The sequence below is a fragment of the Bombus pyrosoma genome, linkage group LG5 (genome assembly GCF_014825855.1).
Source record: "Bombus pyrosoma isolate SC7728 linkage group LG5, ASM1482585v1, whole genome shotgun sequence".
Taxonomy (NCBI): domain Eukaryota; kingdom Metazoa; phylum Arthropoda; class Insecta; order Hymenoptera; family Apidae; genus Bombus; species Bombus pyrosoma.
Window position 1 is genome coordinate 8,787,651 of NC_057774.1, and position 22,690 is coordinate 8,810,340.

The window sequence follows — 22,690 nt, forward strand, 5'->3', positions numbered from 1 at the left end:
CTCCCTAAACAACCTTAGAAGCCTCGCAAAGGAACTTCGAACGACCGCGAGCAAAATAGTACTTCTTCTTCCATGATTTTGCACTCCGTAGATTAAAGGCAGATAATTTAAATTTTAAGATGTTCTACACCAAAGAGACCATCGTAGAAGCGATTAGACTTATCCATGGTTATTGGAGGGAATGATATTGGAGGATGATTTTCTCGGGGGTTAGGTATCGCTCGCTAACAGTCAGGATATACGCTCGAACCACGAGCGCAAGGTCTGGGTTAAGCATATACCGTTGTCAAAGCCTTCGAGCGGAGGTATTTCGTTCGCGAGTACAAATGCCATACCGTTAAAATCGTACATCATCGCGAAGACACACGGAGAAAAACGTCTGGACAGGATTCTTTCGCTACCGTAAGACAAATCATCCGGCTGTCGCCGGAATTTTCATCGATTTGCCGGGAGAAAGTCGATTTGTCGATTGCGATTAATTGAGTTTCTTATAACGATCTTTCGTTTTTCTTCGAATTTCTTGTTCGAGTTCCTCCGCGATTTAGCGAGGCTTCTTAACTCGGAACTTCCCTGACGTTCTTAGTCGAAAAAACGCCGTTTCTCGAGCTTTTCAAAGTGTGAGAATCTCGCTCTTCGCGGAGTTAGTCTTGCTGAAACTTTGCTTCCAGAAGGTATCGCATAATTTTATATCGAAATTTATTCTCGTACAATTGTTCTTCGTGTTTCAATCGTCTGTGATTTGTGTCACGTTCATGGTCATAGTTACGTATACCTATTTATTTTCATCGTACCGTTTTAATCGTAGCTACTCACGATCGAAGTGCACGCGCAAAGTACAGTGGCTACGAAATAGAATTTGCACGCGTCGAAACGTTTTTCTTTCATTTTCGCGGTATCTAATTCTTGTAATCCCTCGAGAGCAACGAAACTTAACATGCATACGATCAGACTCGATTATTCGGAACGTAACTGCCGTGATAAATACGACGGTGTCCAAATACTATCTGTAGCCGTCGTAAATCTCCAAGCTACTTTGTTTAGTTAAATTGCAAAGTGACAAGTTCCGAATCGGCAACGATAATTCCATCGCTAAAACCAACAACCAGACGATCGTTCAAACGTCAGTGTCTTGCAACCCCGTGCCATCTCCCAGAAGAAAAATCACGGAAAAAAACTACTTCAAACCGAAACCGACGCGGTATTACGAAGCTCATCGAAGAGGAAACGACTGTGGTAGCGTCTCCCATGAAGAAGAAGTCCCCCGACAAACTCGCGACACAATGAAATTGGATTAGGCCGCCGTTACCGTGGCTCTCGCGCGTCCTCCCTTTCCCGTGCAGTTTTAACGATCCACCGGCGTACAAATTGTCGAGATGGTATCGGGACGCGGTCCCCGCGGGAGCCATCGGGCGAAAGAGATAGAAACGACGCGATGGAGGCTGGTCGTGGAGATAGCGGAGCAGATAGAATCGGTGGGACGAGGACGCGGCCAGCCGAACAGACGAAGAGAGGAGAACCTGGCGAAGATGCGAGGGAAGATTAGGGCGGCATCTCCCCACGGGGTGGTAACACGGAACGACTCTCCGCTCTGATCTCGATGCCACTGTAGCCTTCTCTCGTCTCTTTGCTCTCGTTTCTCTTTGCTCGCGTCTCGTCTCGTTGCATTCGTCGCCCTTGGCCAGCGCTCCCCTCCTCGTTCGATCCGTACGTTAAGGATTCTCAACAGTAAATTACAAAATATGCTAAGCGGCCGATATAAATCAAAAGTTGGCAAGGGTATGTGTATATACATATATATATATATATACCGAGACGAACGAAGGAAAAGGAAGGAGAGAGGGGTTTACTCTTAGCCGTTTCTCGATTCCACGGGGATAGGGGCGCTCTCGATCGGCTGGCTGCTACCAGCCAGACCCAAAATAAAGAGAGGAGGGAGCCCCGTGTCACGAATCCAACCAGACGCTCTCTCACGGGACGGGAGAACAGCATGAGAGTTTGCAAACCGAGCAAATGGACCGGAAGGTCTCGTTGGAAGGCGTCGATATAAATATAGGCTGCGAACTCTTCTTGCCAGGGTTCGTTGATTTACCCTTTCGTATAGCGGTGTATCGATTATGAAATTCGAATTGGCGATTTGTTTACGTGTACAGGCGGGGTTTCGCGGACCATTCGTTTCATTTTCTACGTCTTACTACAACCTGTAAAGCGCATAACGCAGGTGAATTACGCTAACCGACTAAAATTTATAGACTTTCGTTAATATTTTACGTGGAAGATACTGCCTGCGCTCGTAATGTATTCGATACTTGTCGAACTTTCAGAATCTACGAGAGCTCTGAAGATTTTCAAAGCCAACCAGGACTTTAAAGAAACTGAAAAGATTTTAAGATTCCATCGTCAAGTACGGTATACTGTAAACAGTACAGCGGTTGTTTGTTGGCTTTTGTGTCGGGGAGAACGCTTGGAGATTTATGGCGAGTGGCTGGGTCGTCACGGAGGTCGATTTCGTGGCGTTCCACCGGGTGAATCCGCGATTTTAAACTGTGATTAAACAGAGTGCGGTTACGTTTGATTCGGGAGCGTGCGATGCAGTTCGGCAGCGTGATCGATGTAAGAAGATCGTTCTGCTCGAGCGACGCCTCGTGCCGATCTTCCACCGTTTGCCACTGTTCGCCGAACTCCACTCTCCGGACGAACGTAATTACCAGCGGACAGTGAAAAACGCGTTATCGATTCGCTAGCGATCGCTCAACTTTTCCTTCTTCTCTCTTTATCATGCACTCGTTGATTATTCATTTCATCGCTTGTACAATTTGTTTTCTGCTCCGGATTGCGAGGTTTTACGGACCGATTTTCACGAATTTCTTCACGTTTGTGCAAGTTTACATCTCGTAATAGTGATCGTTGTTTGACTTGGTCGGTGTGTTTTTCTATCGCGAAGAAGCAGAGGCAGCAATTAACGAAGATGTTTCAAGTGTTGGAAATTGTAAATATTCTTCGAATCCGTGAAGTAAACGGTACATTGAAGTCAGGAATGTTTTCAGTAATGAATTAGGCGTGTTACTTTAGCTGTTCACCGGCGTAACTATGTTTACGTGAGAGATAGGAACATAAATGAAATTTATTGATCGATTAAGCTTGATAAATTTAACGTTCGACCTGGCAGTTTTTACCTGGCAACGAAATTGGTCTTTTATGCAGAATTTCTTTTTTTCTTACACTCCTTGTTCTTTATGCGTCTCGGTGATATCGCGGAGATCTCCAAAAAGTGATTTCTACCATTAATAAGATTCGAAGAAGAGGAACAACGATTTCGTGAAACAAAGACACACGTTTAGCTTTATTTTATTTGCTATAACTATAGTAGGTAAATTTAACTCCATATAGATACTAAATTGACTTCGTAAATTTAGTGCCGCGCGAAAACCTCTGGAAACGAACGTTCCTATGCAAACATTAATTTTAATCGTTACGAATTCGAGAATTGGAAAAAAGACAGAATAATTATCCCAAGGAACAAAGATACACGAACAGCTTCGTAAATTCAATTCCACGAAGATCGACGATCAGCTTCGCAAATTTGATTCCGCACAAAAGAACGTAGAAAAATTTCCGCGTAAATTCCATCGATTTCTATAATCGATACAAGAATCGAAAACAGAACAAGGACGTCGTGATCAAATTTATCTGCAATTTTACGAAAATACACGATCAGCTTCGTAAATTTCACTCTTTGAAAGAATATTTTTTAAGCGCCATCGAGTAGCATTAGCACTAAAGAAGCAGGAGAAACTGTCTAACGTCTAACTTCCTGCAAGCTTTCAGTTTTCAAGCACACCGACGAATATCGTGTCCAGGCGCAATAAATTTCGCGTAATAGCGCAATAAACCTTCACAATAAATCTATTTCTCTTATGGAGAAAATCTATCTGGCGGCACGTCGACAGGCACATCGTCGTCCGTCATTAATCTCGATTCTCAACATCGAAGAAGGAGCAAGGAAAGGATGAAGGAATAAAGATACAAAATAAAGAAATCTCCTGAACCAGTGAAAAGAAGAAGAAGAAGAAGAAGAAGAAGGAAAAGAAGGTTCCTTCTTGATTCATGACGAATTTACATTTTCACGAAGAGAATTCTCGAGCGTGTCCGAAGCGTGTACGATTGTTCCACATAGTCCGTGGTCGCGATAAATTATGCTACCCGCAAGCATTCAATTATGCACGCGAGACTATTAATCGAGATACGGGGAAACGTGGATGTTAATAAAGCGTCGTGCCGCGTTGAAAGTGTTTTCAACGACGTTTACACGCCGGCTATCTGGCGATCTACGCTAATCGAGTTCTCTTCCGATGCAACTAGTCGTCACGCACGCGTTTACGGAACCACCAACCCTTTGACCCGCGCTTTACACGCTCTACCAACGTGTTGCTTTGTCCGAACAACGTTTATGCTTTCTCTGATACTTTCTTTTCTCTGTCTTTTTCTTTTTTTTTTTACATATGCTGGATGTCTAAGAATATTCAAATTTTACGAAAGATTTGTATCAAAGAGATGTTAGCAAGTGCATTAAACAGTTTCTACGTAACGCATTGGTCGTTTGTTGCTCGTGTGTTACGGAACTCTTATTAATTTTAAACGTGTCACAAATTTCGACGAGATACGTCTACGATAAAATATTCAGTTTAACTTAGTTTTCCTTATAATACGCGTGGTTAATAAATATCAACATTATTTTTCAATTATAATATACAGAATAAATGACTCATATACCTCGTAGACAATAACGTAGATTTTCCTCTTACGACTGTTAGGAATATCTTTACTCGAACTGCTAATAATTAATCAAATGTATGCAAGAAATGATGATGACAGAATGCAAGAAATCATTAGGTTGTAACATATAGTCATCCAGTTTCTACGTACGATGCGTTGTTCGTACGTATGTTGCAACAGGTATAACAAACAGTATAGATTTATGTTACGATGCAATATTTCATTCAAAACTCGCCTGGTCTGTGACGATACGTAGCACGGAATAAAATTATCTATGCCGATATTCCCTAAACACGCTAAACGATTCAATGTCGCTATAAAAGTACAGAATTACTGCAACAGGAGTTGTATAGTTTCTCGAAAACGAACGATACCAATAATCAAGCGAATGACTCTACGACCATGTTCGCAAGACGAATCGCAGTGTCCATCCGAAATATATATAAGACGGACCTTACATCGCGGTACTGTGCCGGTAAGAGAACTCCAAAAATGATGACAAACGACGCTGGGAAAAAGCAGCGCGGCAAAAATCGAGTTCGTCGATTTAATCGCTGGGGCACACGGACATCCATTCTCAAGAGACATTTCGATCAACGTCGGTCATCTGGCGCTCGGTAAAAAGCATCGCGACGAAGAGGTCGCGGAATAATTCACAAAAACGCGTCTTAAGCAAAGCAAAAAATAGATTCGTCAAAGTTTACTCGACCACCGGCGATGTCTTTTCTTTCCTATATGCGACCGTAGTTGAAAGAAACACGAGGTAGAAGGCAGAAGATGACGATGCTATGGAGATTTCTATAATACGTTATTCAATTGCTGGCAATCGCGCGCATATACAGGGTGTCTATCAATAACCACTCAGATATCCGTTATTATACTACGCTGCCATATAATTAGCAGTACGCGAAGAAGATCTTTCCTGTTGCTTTCCGTACAGAATCTGATAAATCGGCCTGCGGATATTATGTAAGTTCGTATTTATATAAATGTAATCGAAAAGAATGGAACGTAGGTAGAAAGTTGCTTTATCTACTAAATATTATAACAAGAGCTGTGCTTTTAATGTCTTACATAATTTTGCATATATATATATATTGTTTGTAGATTATGCTTAACGTAGAATATGTATATACACCGTCATTGACCTGCAGGTATTCATGAACTTGCGTGAGATATAAATGTGCAAAAATAAACAAATGCACATAGATAATACGTAGATATCTACGATATTCAAAGTAGAATATCAGTTATGGTTGTCGCTGGATAAAACAAATAGCACTTCAAGTTTTGTTTCTGTAATCGTATTCGTAGAAAATATAAGCCCGCATAAAGATCTGCTATCTAATCGCGATATTCCACGTGTGGAAACAACGAAGGAGGATTTTTTCAATAATACGAAGCTTCGATTATTTGAATTCGCATTGATCGAACTTTCGAACAGTTATCGATAGACACCCTGTATGCAATGTTTCCACGCACGTGAATCACGGGGAAGGCGTTGCGGGATAACTGTGGAAAGCGGTGATTTTTATCTTTGTGCACGGCTTAAGACGCAGATACTAATATGCCATGGGTTCAACGGCGAGGCACAACACGTCATTCCGCATTAGCAATGCAATCGCGCGATAATGTATAGTTCCAATGGCCGCTGCTGTCCCGGAGCGAATGCGTTTCGGTATTTTTTCTCATTTGAAAAAGGGAGAGAATCTTACGTTCGGTAATTGCTTTTTGCAATGAACAGTACGAGCAGCTGGTGTTTTCGCTACAATTATAAGAGATTGTAAAGGCGCGGCTGCAAACAGGGAAATAGGTTTCTTTCGTTCGCGGCCTTAAGATTCGTGTTCTTGAAAAATTAATTATTCGATCGGAGCCTTGGAAATTTTTGTTCTTCGACAGGCTGGGTGTGGCTCGAATGATCTACCGTGGATTGTGAATATGTAGGAGACGGTTGAGAACTTGGTTATTTAAAGTTATAATGCATGTTTTTCATTATAAAATCAGTCGGTTCAGAAGAATGACGCGAGCGAGAAGTTTACGTAGGAAATATTTAAATCCTTCTTTGAATCTTTAATTTCGCAACGATGAAGATTTCTCGCGATCAGAATCGATTCTTAGAATCTAAAAATTTATTTCTAAACAAACAACGATATACGTATACGTGTCTTTTAATCTTATCGACTTTATTAACATGTAATCTATAAAAAAAAAAAAAAAAAAAAAATTGAACGTTATTCGTATATTCCGGTACTGGAATTAAGACATTTCCAGAAAATGAAGTTGGGTAGATTGGTTCGTAGCGTCGTTAATCAGGCATTCAATTCAATACATCTTACTCGTATCGAGATATTAGATCTTTCGAGCTCAGATTGCCAGCGAGGCAACAAGTATTTTCCTCACCCTGCCAGTTTATCACTCAGACAAAAGCTATTTAACCCTCTATAACGTTATGTGACTGGCGAGATATCGTATTTTATCGGTACACGATTATATTAGCATCGAATGATTTATTTGTAGCACTGCTGTTCACCAGATCTCAAGCTAATCTCTCAACGCCTCGATTATAAATACAATTATGAGAACGAAACAGAATTGAATTTTCCTAGCTGTACTTATATTAAATCTTCTGCTGTTCGTATTATTAATTCAAAATTAATATATCAATATAGCAACACTTTCTTTATCTTAATAGATTTCTCTTTACGAAATTTTCGAAGCAAATAGAATTCCGAGTCGCGAAAACTCATATTTTCCATATTCTTATTATATATTCTTCATGGAAATCACAATGCGGTTGCAAATTTTTCACCGACAGTATACGTGTCACACGAGATGTCAAGTAATCAGTTACGCTCTTTTCTCGTTGCTATACAAAATTACAGTTACAAAGGATCGAATCCAAATTTACGAATAATAAAATCAGACTCACGTGGACCAGAGTTCATGAGTGGGTGGTAGTTTGACGTCCGCGGTGCTCTTCTCTGGGATCTTGTAGTACTCGTAGACGTACGAAGCTGCTGGATCATCGCCGTGGCTCGCGACGGCCGACACTTGGTGCTGCTGTTGGAGATTGAGCATCGCCGCGGTCGCTACCGAGAGCGGATGCTCGCAGTAGGTCCGCCAGTCGCCCTCCATACCCTGCACCTGCACCTGCACGGCAGCAACCCTCTTGTGTACTTCTGGATCGGCGCCCTCGGCGCCGCTCTGCAGGGACTGCGCCGCCTGCGCTGCCGCCTCTTCCGCCCCCAGCTCTTCCTCTTCCTCCGTGTCACGCTGCCCGGCCACGTAGCCCGATTGCTGTTGCTGAGAATTCTCGTCTACACCGCTCGTGTCCTCCTCGCCGCGGCTTCGTCGTCTGTAAATCCAAAAGTTTGTTTCCTTCTAAAAATTTCGCTCGATGGCAATATAGAACTTTTTATACATAGAAGGTAAGTCTTTCGTAAGTAAATGTTACGTTCGATAGCTCATCCGTATCAACGATAAATCACGTAGTCTTTCGTTAGATATTCGAATCGTCAGAGTTTTCGACAGACTTCCTCGTTGTGTTATTATGAGAAGATTGGTCCGCTTGATGATCGAGTAAAATACGAATTGTACAAATTACCGATATTAATAATGTTTTGTAATAAAACGAGATCCTATAGAAGACGACCGATCGTGCTATTCGACGTCGATTATAAAAACTATGCAACAACAGAAGCCTGTCATTAGCCTTAATTCATTAACGCCATTAGCTGGTAAATTATCGTGCGAAAGGTTCGAACCTCGATTACAATCCTACAAACACACACGATCGTTTTCTTCGTCCGGCATAGTTCAACGTTAAAGTACCTTTTCCTCGACATCGCAAGCGTCTACATTTTCCACCATCCATGCGAATACCTTTCGCTCGAACATTTCCGCGTGTCTCCAGTACGTTCAGAAACGTTTGATGGAGTGCCTAGACGGTAGCCGAGAAGCGCGTTTAATCCGCGAGAAGTCTCGACAAGGCGATTCTCCGTGGATTTCCTGGAAGATCTCCTGCCGATGAATTCGCCGTGCAATAAACTGTTAGAAACGAGCGACGGTCTTGCAGCGATTAATCGCCGCTGGTCCGTCGAATTTATCAATTAACTATAATCGCGATGCGTTAAGACTCGCTGATGATTCCTCAATCTGGCAATGGCCACCAGGACGCGAGGCCACCTTCTCGCCACACACGCACGCAGCGATAATTTATCGTTTGTCGCGTCGCGATATCTAATCGCCTCTTGGAAGGTTTGCACGCGCGTAAGCTCGACGAACTAGCTGGATATTTGTCAGCGAGATTACTTCGTTTCCGGTGGAGACGAGGCTCGGTTTTCCGGCTAGGTCGCGATTTAATCAACCAGTGAATCTTTCGCAAGCATGGATGAAGGGCAGATGGATAAAAGTTGCTCGATATCGAAGAGGACGAAGTGAACAGAACTATCGATGCATTCAGATCGCCGTTCGAAGAAAACGGAACACGACGCTGGATGCGTACGGCTGTGTTGCCAAAATGCGAAAGGAGAGACACAGAATCGAAAACACGTAAAAAGAACGGAGGATTGAAAAGGAATTTAAATGTCGAGAATTTAAAGAGGAGATAGCGTGGATCGAACTAACGTAAACAAGTTTCCAACACGAATCAACGATTGGAAGGATACAAGAAACTGAACATCCAAGAAACCGAATTTTGAATCTATTTATACGAATAAAAAGCATGGATGGTAATAACCGACGAAAAATTCACGAAAGATCAGACAGATCAAGCGGTTGATATCCAAATCTCGGCTCCATTTAGATTCCTCAGAGCGCTAAAGATGAAAAAAGAAAATAATGAAAAAAAGATACACGACGCCGAGTGCACGCAGATGCCTCGAACACGAACGAAGAGACGCAGGATCGAGAGGAAGGATGAAGGAAGCTTGGAGAAGGGTGAGAAGTAGAGAGGGGCATCTTTATATACATACACGCACGAAGATTAATTATTATAAACCCCTGCCTTTTGCCTACAGTCATCAATTTATACTCCTCTCGTGGATCCCAATTCCAAACCCAATCCCGAACCCGTGAGCCTCGCGCACGAAATAAAGGTTCATCCTCTCTAATTTATGCATGTCGAATCAATCTCCCTCTTGCTTTTTTCTTTTCTTTACACTCCCCTTATCCTCCATTTCTTTCCCACCTCTCGTTTCCACCACTTCGATCCTTTCCTCGTCCCTCTATCTAACTTGGCCGCGTTCTCGATCGCTGCTGTTCGCGCACCTGGGGCCAAACCAGGTCGAACGCGGCGGACCAAGCCATCTCGATAATGAGGGGCCCGCGTTATCCTGTGCAAATATTTTCCTCGGCGTCTGTTTGCACAGGCGCGGCGAGGATCGGGCGCGAATACGCGAGATTCGATGGATGGGTTGCTTCGCGTTTGAATTGTAATGCTCGACAGTCGGGGTAATCAGTTCATTCGTGATCATCTGAGTGGATACTTCTCGGTAGGGAATGGGCAAACAGAATATCCTGGATGAACCGCGTTTCGTCTTTCGGTCGGTGGTTTCGCAAGTTGCAAGATTCTCGGTACGAAAGCTGCAGCTTTGATGGGCCTGCGATACCACGTCGAGCGGTTCACTCGAGTTACTGAAATATTTGCCAACTTGTCGCATCGTAAATTCACTGCAGATAATTACGTTACTATGATTACGCGCGTTGTAAAATTGGCCAGCAGTGAACGCGTTGAAAGATAACAAAATCGTGCAGAAACTCCTTTCGCGAGGAAAATTTACTAACATTGGTAAAACGAGAAAGCGATCGTAATTGTGGTTTCTAAAAGGAGTCTGTAGCGGAACACGAGTCAATGGAAGATTCGAATCCAGAGTGACTCATATTGTTGTGCCTTGGAGTGTCAACGTTGTTTTGGTTTGCTAGGTTCAAAGGTAAACGACCTCCGGACAAAACATTATCGCGGTTATTTGTAATCGTCAACCGGAGTTACATTCGCATTTTTTATAATACCACCTCTCGATACAAATGGACGAACGTGCTCTCTAGAAGGATCAGTATAGCGAATCACTATAGCGATCATTATAACGAGTCATACAGTTGAATAGCGAGCGTAGAGTTGAACAGTGGCATTGAGCGAGCGACGATAACGACCGGTATACGCTATCTCTGTACTTGTATTTAAAGTGATTTTAATATGCACTGACTATTACAATTTACCACTCGTCTCTTTAATAAACCAGACACGTATAATAACCCACCTCGTCTTTTTACACAACAGCCCACATCCGATATTTTGCAACAATGATGAAAACAAATACTTTGCATGTGCAATTTTGTTCCATTATCCGAGGGAGCAACGTTTTCATCCAATTTCCTTCATCTAGCAAAGATAATCGAACGTCGATGGACGAATGACGACTATGCAAGACAAATTGTATCAGAAGCAGGCGCAACGAGTAGTCTGGGCAAAAAGCGCGTAATCCTTGCTTCCTCGACGAGTCATATGCCTCTCTCATTCTCTCTAAATTTATTCTCAGCTCGGATCGATCTATTGGCGAGCGTCATTCGTCTCGGTTGATCGTTCTTGAGTACGAGAGAACGAAGAAGAAACGTTGAATGGAAAGGAGTCTCTGGAAGGCATCGTCCGGCCAGTATCCGTGGCTCGCGATCGTCAGAATGCATTATCGTGTTGTTGCATCCTCGTTCCTGCGCACCTACCTCAACGCGTAAATATTGCAGGTAGGTGGAACGCACCGTGACGAGATAAAGAGGGACACGCCACGCAGAGACGCGTTTAATATTCCGTAGGAGTGTTGTCCACGCGACCCGAGAACCCACCCTGTTGCTCCCTCGTGTGCATTTCAATAAAGCCGCCTCCGCCCGGGATACACGCTCGTTCGACCGAACGTCCAGTTTGCCTGGCGGCCGGTTCTCCACGCATTCTTGTCGCCCTTTCATCTTATGTTTCTCTCAGACTTTCACTTCGCTGTGTCTTTGCATATCGCGCGTGTTTCTGAATTTGGAAAGAGTCTGCGCGGCTTGAAAGTAGCGAAAGTGATGGATGTTCGGACGAAGTCTTGGATGTCTTGCGAGTGTAGATCGCATATCGTATTAGACTGGATTTATTATGTGGTTGAATTCACGTGGCATCGTTCGATCGATGAGGCAACGTGCTTACGTTCGACAGGGCTTGACGTGGTTTGGTAATGTCGAGAAGCGGTGACAGAGACGATTCAGACCGACGATCATGTTAGTTTTGAATCGTGTGGAATAGAGATACAGGTGGCTTGGGAAACGATGTTGTGGACGTAACGTTTCGTGAGTTTAGATCGAAGACTATGTTGGATTTATGTTGGATAGGGTTTGAAGCGGTTTGTAGTGGTTGTTTCCACGGTGTGTCATTGTTAAGTTTGAAAAAAATATGTGTCAAGTACTAAGCTGTACCGGATACGACTCAAAGTATTTTACATTGTAGATAGGAGGCGATTCTTATGCAAAAATAATTGCTCGATCATAAAAGCGAGATAAATTAAGTTTCGAGGAAAATGTGGAAATAAAATTCTACAGCGGCGAAACTTTGTCATCCAAGCTATAATTTTCAAGACAAATGACTTTGGGTATCTTTTATATAAAATTATTACGATGTGTTGAACCCATCGTAAAAATTTGGGAAGAATAATTTGGGTATGAAAGAAAACACGTCGCGATAAAGAAACCATCGTTGTCCGATTTACGTAGGCTGTTGGAACGCTATAGTTGTATACACAACAAGAGAACAATAATCGTTCGCTGTTGCATTGAAATTGCACAGCGAGAGACTACTAAAAGATCATCTTATCATAAACAATCGTTAAATCTTCAACTTGAGCGTGACGTCGAAATGTCACGGTTCAAGAATATCGTAAAGCACTTTTTTACGAGGACAATCTCAGATTCAATATCGCGTTTGAGGTAGCAATTTTAGAATGTCAGAGAATGCCTCGAGTTAGTGGAAAAATCGTGGGCAGTTAAACGAGCTGTGACAGCGAGAGGAAAGGTGTGTTTCTAAGAAAGCCGAGCAACACCTTAGTATTCAAAGAGAAAATTATCCACCTTATTAACCCATTATCGTCGTTTAGCTTAATTGATTACAATTACGCGTCTCCACGGTTTGGAATTTAACAACCATTAAGAATGTCGTTTTCTAATGTAGCTAACGGCGTGTCCTATTCATTGAATTATCCGTAGAAATTCACGCCTGTTTTCTTTCACACCTAATTATCATAAAAGATTGTCTTTCCTACGTCGCTTTTGTTTTCAATTTATTTCTTTCGATAACGGCAACGTTCCGATCTCTCTGTTTCTCTAAAAGAAATTTCGTTTCCCTGATTTCTTCGTAGATAAAGAGTTTCATTCTCTACTTTCTTTATTCGTCGGATAGCTCTCTCAAAGAAATAAATAGAAAAACAGGGAAATAGAAACATCGAAAGGGAACGTTCCTAGATAGATTCGGAAGAACAGAAAAGTGAATATCTCAGTTTTTAAATAAATAACGAGTCTCGATTGGTAAACGGAGGTAAAATAGTGTCCCTGTAATATGGCGATAAATCTCACGCACGGAATACTTTCTCTCGATAACAGTTTCACGGCTGCAAGGGATTACGGTTCCTACGCTCGCGAGTTTCCAAGCACGAGCAATAATATCGGTGGCGTAAAAGCGTATCGATTCCAAAAGGAACTGCAGCAACGAGACGACCGTTTTCTCCATTCAATACTTCCTCGATTGTCTTGTAACCTCGATCCATAATCCGACGCGGGCCGATCGCTGGTGTTAATAAGATTTATAAAGGAGAAACGGTGAGAAGAATGCCGCGATCCTTTTTACCGATACGTATCTCGATTTAATGTCACCATTGCTCGCTCACACGTCCCTGTCGTTCTCGCTTCGGCCGCCAGCCTGGCTGCGGTATGCATACTAATTCTACAAATAAATCTATTTCTACGCGGCTCGAGGTCGTTGGTGTGAGGTCGAAGGGTGAATAAATTTCCTAGCGTGATTTTCTATGAAAAACAGCCACCATTCTTCCTATAGAATCCCTCGATTCAGGTGGATTATAGCTTTTTTTGCCGAATATAAAACAACATCGAGGACGTCGATGAATGAGAGAGTTCGTAGCGCTCGAACCTTCCAAGCGTCAGAGTAATTACATTATCGATATAATTACGCGAATCGTATACAATTTGCTCGGCAAAGAAACGTTTCGAAAATTCGAACAATCAATGACGGAACCTAAACACAGTTCTCGGTTCAGCAACAAAAACCGCACTTCGAACGGCCTTCTTTCTGTAAGTCGGTCGATCGTACAGGAAACAGGATATCGCGTGGAGTAATCCTCGTTGTTCCAGAGACTCGCGTGTCTCCTCGACATAAACGTGCCCGCGTATTAACTTCTGCCAGATAGAGAGACACTCCGGTTTTTCTGTTTTCGTGGCTGCTGGATGCTACCTCCGCCGGAAGTAACTGGTTACAGGTGGATGCACGAGAGCGAATTTCTTGCTGTTTCGAACAATAACAATGATATACGTAATGTATGCTAGTCGTATTAAAAAATCTAACAGGTTTATAAATATGAATCTTCCTTCTTTTTTTTCTTTTTGGACGGGGGAAGGAAAACACGAACTATTTTTCGCAAACCTGTAATAAATCTCACGCGAATAGCAAAGCGGGTTCGATTATTCAAGGACAGCGGAAAATAGCTGAATCGAAAGTAAAATAGTATTCACAGAGCGATACAGCCAGTTTCAAGCGTGAATTCATTACTGCTATTATCTGCTAGCCGACCTCGTCAAGGAACTCGTTCATTTGCCAACATTACGGCGCGCCAACGATCACCAATTCACTGTTATTACTTCTCCAATCTAGAAAAAAGACAAAATATCGCTACCGTTTTTCACCAATTCTCTTTGCTTCCTTTTGCACGATCAATCGCGCTACGAATCGTTCATTTGCCTCGGAGCCAGTGGCGGCCGATCATTTTCCGCACTACTTCATCGTTTTATGCTCCCTGAACACAACAGAAGCTCGAGCCACTTCGTCTCGCTCGATCGATCTTGTTGCCTTTTCATCGATGGTCCACGGTGATGTTGCAGTATGAAAACGACATAAGAATATGAAGAAAACGATTCTTCGACCGTGACAAGGAACGCGTCTTTGTTCGTTAACGTTTGTTTGTCGCAGAGCGAAACGAAGCTTCTGCGATCGATACGTTAAAACACCATTTATCAACTTTCCGCCTCTTTCCTCGCAATTAACTGTCATCTCTTGTAGAATTTAGAATTCGGTTTTTTAGTAATGTGAGTATCCAACAGATTCGAATTAGAAATGAAAGCCGAAGGTAGCGAAAAACTAATATTTCATTCAATTAGATGTACTAATTGGTTTATCGGTGGAATGTAAAGAGAGGAAAGATGCGACAGCGCGATTCTTGCACGACAACTATGCGAAGCACGCTGTCACAAACGTTGTTCTCGTTTTCATCCAGCAGATTTTTACGTAGGCAGACACGCGAGAGCGGAGATTTACGAGGCCATTGTTCGTTTGTTACGCAGAAGTAGCAAAGAACGCGAAATTCCGCGTTACCTGGAGAAGATTTAATTGTACGATTAATTGCACGCGTTCTCGCTGGTCTTAAAGCGTGCAGGATTCTAGGAACGAATTGCAATCGACTGTGCGATTGAAAAGTGCGAGAAATAGCCTTCGCCAGTTCAGCTAACCCCGCCGCGCTCTTTCCACCATTTTCCTACGCTAAGAAACATATCAAGTTCGAACGAAACGCGAACATAAATTCGTATTGTCCCCCGTGATCTTCTGCCTCGGCTTTATGCTAGATATCTTCTTAAAACGTTGCAAATCTCTGTTGTGCAAAATGAAAGCGAGGTTGGTCGAACGTTGGTCAAACGTAAAAAGCAACTGCGTTGCAACTTCTACTTTTCCGTTCCTTCTTCCGAAACTATTAAAAATCCGTCGCGCTGCATTCTACATTCTCGATTCTCCGTTCTCTATTTTCTACGATCACACACTCACTTCAACCGTCGATGCGAAAACAACCCCGTCCGGGTAATAGGTTCGTCAGTGGCGTTCGACATGCTCGTAAAACTTTCGCCGTGAAGCTTCACCGTGAAAATCGGTTTCCTCTATCGGCCAGAGTGACGTCGGGCGAAAGGAAGGGTTAACGGAGAGACACGGGGGTAGAAAGGTGTCGCGCGTTGACTTTGATGGATCGATGATCCCTCTACCCCCGTTTTTGTTCGCTCTTCACCATCGGTATTTGTTCTTTCTTTCACCACGGATAAAACGGCGTATCTGACAGGTTACTCTCTCACGGTGTATAGTAACGTCTTCTGCGCTCACGAGAGCACGCACCGGGAGTTTCGGTCCACACTCGCGCCACTTAGAGCCGCGAACTGTGCAGCTGCAATGACTCGTCACGGAGGAAACTGGATCGCGCAACTTCCAACACAGCTCTTGTAATAAGGCGTTGAAATTTCACTTTTCTTCGATGCGTAGGGTTCGCCTGTTATTTTTGACAGGGTCAAGGTTTGCTTGCGCCGCTTCAAAAGGCTGTGGCTGATGAATATTGGATATTTGAGATTATAGAGTTTTGCAGGATGAACGCCAGATATTTGATATTTTTGAATGTTCGATATTTATCGAATGGAGGAGAGAGAGATAAAAGATGTTGCTCAAAGAATGAGGTTTGTTCGATGACGAGTTTAAGTAGTGTTATCGCGCTTAGAATTGAAGAATAGGACAAATATATGTCGCGCTGTAGAAGAACACGATACGAGTTTGCAGCTTAAATCGCGCACACAATTCGAAATTGTATACCGAACAGAAATAAACGTAATGTATACCTATCCATAAGATAAGGAGAGGTGATTAAATTGGAAACCTTGGAAAGGGTGATGCGTGGTTGTGGATCTAATTTTTCAAAAGTTAATTCCACGTTTATTAAATAGTAACATAATATATTCGTTCCATCTTCTTCGTTGATAATGAACGTAAAATGGGACGACTTTATATCACGATACGATATCTTCTACATACGTGACAAACTTTGATTCAGTTTACGATTAGAACGATAACAATTATCGTATCTTCGGCAAAAGTCATTCTTTTCGTTAAATTCAAACTAAGCTTCGCCAAGGGATTTACCGCGAAATTTTCGCTATAAATTAGCCAGATGATCGGCTAGTCCGAATCCCTGGCCGTCACGCAACGCTCGACAAACCGAACGATAGTCTCGCGATCTATCTCATAGTAGCGGACGAAAAACGCGAACAAAACGCCTGCATATGTGCGTAGGACGCAGACAGAGGCTGGTCGACGATCCGGCTGTTGCACAGGCGCAACGAATTCAGTAATACGATCGCGGCAACGAAATATCAATAACCGTAAGATAATACCGCGGTGTAACGCGAATACCGGTGCACCACGACGCGTGGTACTCGTAATTTCGTCTTGACCGATGAAAATAGCCGGACGATCGCGAATATCTCGTAAATGTTCGTCTATCAGCCATTTCGAATCCGACTTGTGTCGATTCTGAAGTCTAAAAATAATTATGCAAACTGTGCTGTACAAGTATTGTATAATACGATCATTGTGTAAGGTGAATGAATGTTCTCATAGCAGAAGGACGCTAGGGATTATGTTGTGTTGTTGGTAAAGAATTTTCGTTTGTAAAAAGACGAAGATACTTCAACCTCTTGCGGTAAGAATCGCGTTCCTTCGTATAAACTAACGTCTCTTTGGTCTGACGATGAGTGGTGCAACCTCCTCTGTATCTGCTTGATGAGCGATTGTTTTAGAGTAGTAAATCTCGACGTAGGCAGCGATGAAACAGCCGAAGGGCGGGCTCTGTCTCTCAGGAAGCGTTGAAAAGATTACAAAGTTTTCTACCCGGAGCATTCACTCGGATGGTATTATCGATATATTAATGTCCTTTCTTATTATTCGAACATTGTTGCCAATGTAGTATGTGTTTCTTCGTGCAACGTATACTTGTCTCATTTGCAAAACATTTATCCAAGTACTTGAGTACCGAACAGTGTTACAAGCTATGTTTTATATATCAACATCATCTTATCTTTCATATATGCAATTCTAATAAGGTGAGAGTTATACTTGCAGGAAGAAAGCAGTAGAAATAAAAATTGGAATCTCGAGGAATTTACATTTTATTTTCGTTCTTCGGCAAAGGCAGAATTTAGTAATAAATTGCAGATAATTGGCCTTCGATAGATTAATTTTCAAGGAATAAAAATTCCCAGAAAATATTCTTAGAACCACGCGAATCCGTGTCTGACATTCCTACTGTTCTAATAATCAAATTTTCGCTCATTATCCAATCATCTTTTGCACATAATGCCCAGCTTCCAAGGAAAAATATTTTACGCCAGAGATTCCGTCAATCACAGAACCTGATGTCAACATTCGTCGTTTGCCAACAATCAAATTTTCAGACACCATTCGATCAGCATCTAATGTACTGCAATTTTCAAGTAACCAGCTATTACAAAAATCTTCTTAGAAATACGTTCATCAATCTTCAACGTTCTTCCTCTTCCAATCCAACGAGGACAATTACAACAAATCTCTCGGAACCACGTTTGCCAACTTGAAACATTTTCTCTTTTCCAAATCCATTACAATTACAGAAGCTTCTTGGAACCATACTTACCAATTTCCAACATTCTTTCTCTCGCAAACCCACCGAGGAAAATTGCAAAAATCTTTCAGAGTCACATTTAGCAATTTTCGACATTGTTCCAAGAAACATCACAAACTTAACAAGGACAATTAGGAAGGTTTCTCGGAACGACGTTTATCATTTTACAACATCGTTTCTCTTGCAAATGCAACAAGGAGAATTACAAAAAGCTTCTCGGAACCACATCTGCCAGTTTCGACGATTTTTCCTGTTCCAAATCCAACAACGACAATCACGAAAGCTTGTCGGAATCGTATTATACCAATTTCGAATATTTTCCTTCTCGCAAACTCAACAACGACGATCACGAAAAACCACTGAGAACTACATTTAGCAATTTTGCAACATTCCTGCTCTTGCAAACCTAACAACGACGCTCCATCGATACACCAAAGCGTGTTTAAAGTGACTAGAAATGCAGCACTCTAGTTCACTCGGACTTTTCCTGCGGATATCGGATTAGGTAATGCGCGGAGGTGCACAATACAGGCCGTTATCTATCCTTTCAGCGTAGCTTGCTATCTGGCTCTCGTTTCAAGCTCTCTTCTTTCCTCCTTTATTCGCATATCTCGAAAAGGGTACGGACGTAGCTACCCAGCGTGACTGGCGATAGGATAAGCGTCACCCTGCACTTCCTACGCCGTTTGAAAATTAACTGGACAGGATGAGAACAATTAGCGCTGGCTTCGCGTAATCGCCGAGAACGCGACAAGATAAAGCGGACGACTGCCAGCTAACGGAACGACGAGTTTCGTGGTCGATTTTTCTTTTTTCCGTTTACCATCGCTCGATAGGTTAAATTGCAAAAAATCTAAGTGGCGAGTTATTTCGTGGGAAGATCGTGAGTCCTTTTGTGGGGGATCGAAGAGGAGAGAGGTCGGTCGTTGAGCCGCGGAGACTGGAACGGAGGATCGGCATACTCGGTATCTAGCAGCTGCCCAGGTTAATTACAGGCAGTAATGAGAGATTAATCTGAATGCGAAAATGGAAACACGAATTAATCGGCTGAGGAGATTTACGGCCGGTTTGTGCGCCGTGTATTTAGGATTTATGGGGGAATCGTAAAGGCGAGTTAGGGGATTTCTCTGTGGGATTCAATTATCGAAGATCTGGTCGCGCCAAGTGCCACCCGGCTTCTTCTCTTTCTTTTCCAAGAACCTTGGCATCTGTGTTTAAGTGTTCGTCAGTTGACTCGAAATTGATAGAAAAAGCGCGGATCTTCTAAGAAGAAAATAGAAGACTCGGTATTAATATGTATATAGTAACTTCAGGTTCCGAAGTAATCGTATCGAGTATCTTGCGGTTCTTGATGTATTCTGTCAGCGAAATATAATAGGTATCCGTGAATTGATTGGAAAATAATAAAAGAAAGAGCAGAATCGATATGAAAATAACGAGATTAAAAGTCGGAAATTATGATACATTGAATCATTATTATGTTAATATATCAATTTGGAATTTCAGACCAATCACGCTAAGTGACTTATTATACCTGCTTTTCATTACTCCGCTGGATTATTGGAATTTATATATAAATGTCTATTATCTGAATAGAAATTAGTAGAAAACGAAGACCAGAACAAAATTTCCTGTTAATATATGCTAACTCCGGAGCTCCGAAGAGTCGTAAAAAGGAGCAGCCAGCGTGATTGTCCGATTAACCGATTATCCAAGTGGTCCGAGCTACCGGCGGCGGATCAATTAACCCGTATAACGCAGGGTCGAATCTTCCTCGTACGATGAATCGATGTGTCCTCCGTGATAACGCGCAAAAACTATTTTATAATACTCGGCCGATCGTCTCAATGGAGCTATCATTACAGAAACAAGAATCTCCACTTAACTCAATTTACCAGGAATACGATCGACAACGAGGAATATAGCCACGGAGAGACCTGCGATCGTATTGATTCAATTACATCGATATATCTCGACCGGACTTAGCGCGGTGTACCGAACGAAAGAATAGAGTCGTGGAAATGGAAGTTTGATCGCGATGTTAATATCCGAGCTGGCTGATAAATGTACGCGATTGCGAACATCGCGTCCTGACGAGCGAGAGATAAACACAGTCTTCTTCCTTCTTGTGGAAAAATAGAATATTTCGAGCGAGGAACGAGTTCCTTTTTGCTACGTGCCTCCGCTAAACGTTATGCAAATCGGTCACGTGAGGCATTCATAGCCGATCCATTATGTCGCGGGTGACGTTTTCATCTAACGTTTGCGGTCTCCGCTCTTTCGTGCGACTAAATTGATATTTTTCGTGAAACTATACCCGTACAGGACTTTTCGGGGCAATAATTTAAAGTAACATTAACGAATCGACGCGTTATGTCGCGTTATAATCGATTATAATGTTATAATCGAAGCTTTCTAGAGGTATCGCGTTTACTTAGTCAAAGAGGAAGCTTCAGAGTACGCACGCGGTAGCGTATTTTTCCAGTCAAGCTGACTCATGTTCTTGCGGTCTCGGTGACAATTTAGTTTCAGCCATTACAATCAATCTTCGGTCGATGGGAAATCTCTTATACGTAGAAGCGAAGGAAGTGGCGAGACAGGAACAATGTCGGTCATTTGCGTTATGCGCAAAAAGATATTTCTAAAAATACGTCGTTTCTATTCAGAAATTCTATTCGAACGACTTTCGATTATCCAGAAGGAAAGTGACGATAACAAAGACACGAAGGTTAACGTAATGCGACATTCGTCGAATCGAAGATACATCGTAGAAGACAAAAAGCAGACTTCCTTCTCCTCTTTCGTATCACTTCCAACTTCGTCCCAAAGATCTTCTTCCTCCGACAAACCACTTCTCCCGTTTCAACGCATACGATCTTCCTCTCTACTGACTCTTATTTCCCAACGAAACACGGAAGGCCACCGTCGCCAGAGAGCCGTGACCCTCGGTGACTTTTCGCGCGTGCACGGAAGCGGATCGCTATTAAAGCCCGGCGAGATACGTCAACGGGGGCACCCTGCTGCGCGAGAAGGTATCGAGCGTGCTCTGCGGTTCTGTCGGAGGCGCTGGACCGAGAGTGGAATCGTTCGGCCTGGTAGAAGGGTCGACAAAGCGGCGGAAGGAAGAACGCGCGGAGAGAGAGAAAGAGACAGTGTATGTGTATAGAAAAGAAACGCGTCTCGCAACGGAGAATAGGCGCGAGAGAAGGTGCACAAGGAGGCGGGGATGCACCGATATGAAATATTCCCCGGAGTGTAACTCTATATTATTATCCTCTTTCACACCTCCCTGCACTTCTATGCGCGAGAGGAACCTTGGCACAATCAACGAGTGCCTCCATTGTCTCTCATTGTCGCGGCGGCTCGTGCACACGAGCGCACGCGTACCAAAAAGCGTTACAGGGTCCTGCATCCCTCGGCAGCGAAGGCTCTCTATCGTACCCCACAGGTCGACCTGCTCTCTGGAATTAATTAGCTCCGACGTGGCCACTAATTAGCAAATCGAGTCTCGGGCGTGTTTCTCCGGACTCTCATCTTATACGATTGGAAAGCGACCAGCTTATGGTAGGCTCTCCTTCGTGGACTTTCACGTGGAAGGTTTCTTTCGCCGCAGAGAATGATGCCCAAGAGTGGACTCTGTTTGGCATCGTGTACAGTTGCTCACGAAAGTTTTCGAACACTCGTAGGAAGCTTTCGTGTTGCAGTTTCGTACGCATTGCTACTGCAACGAGACTCCATTGTCACGATCGGTAGAATTTGAAAGAAACTTGAAAACTTTGGAAGCTACGATATATTTCGTTCGAGCGTATACTTCAGCAAGGGTCGTAAAAGTAGTCCAACAGTCGATTGTACGTTGCATCGATAAGCCTCGACGTTCGATAAGGCTTATACTCTTCGTATGCTTGGGATGGCTGTTCACACCGTATACCGATTTTTCCACCAAACATATATTTGCAGCGATATCTTGTATAATTCTGTATACGTTTTCAGACTGTCTTCAAATTTGACCAATATGACGGTGACACAGTCGTATCTATAGCGTTAATAAAATTTCAGAACGTTCTATATAACGCATGAAAGCTTCGCACGATAAGCTTTCAATTACTTTGGCGAGTCACTGCAGGTTCGATTGCCTCGCGAGGTTACCGAGTTTCTTTCTATAGACGACCGTTTTCCTTTTTCTTCTCTCCTTTTTCATGTTTTAACAT

At 42.8% G+C, this 22,690-nt stretch overlaps 2 protein-coding genes across 5 annotated transcripts in view; one reads left to right on the forward strand and one right to left on the reverse strand.

Moving 5' to 3' along the window:
- Positions 1-22,690, reverse strand: part of LOC122567858 (protein grainyhead) — a 159,750-nt gene that overhangs the window by 41,422 nt on the left and 95,638 nt on the right. For all 4 annotated transcript variants that reach the window (XM_043726968.1, XM_043726969.1, XM_043726967.1 and 1 more), the window contains exon 4: positions 7,703-8,128. In XM_043726968.1, the coding sequence (XP_043582903.1) occupies positions 7,703-8,128 (426 nt within the window). The remainder of the gene's footprint in view (positions 1-7,702; positions 8,129-22,690) is intronic.
- Positions 1-22,690, forward strand: part of LOC122567859 (zinc finger protein 467) — a 263,949-nt gene that overhangs the window by 30,027 nt on the left and 211,232 nt on the right. The gene's annotated exons all lie outside the window — the stretch shown is intronic.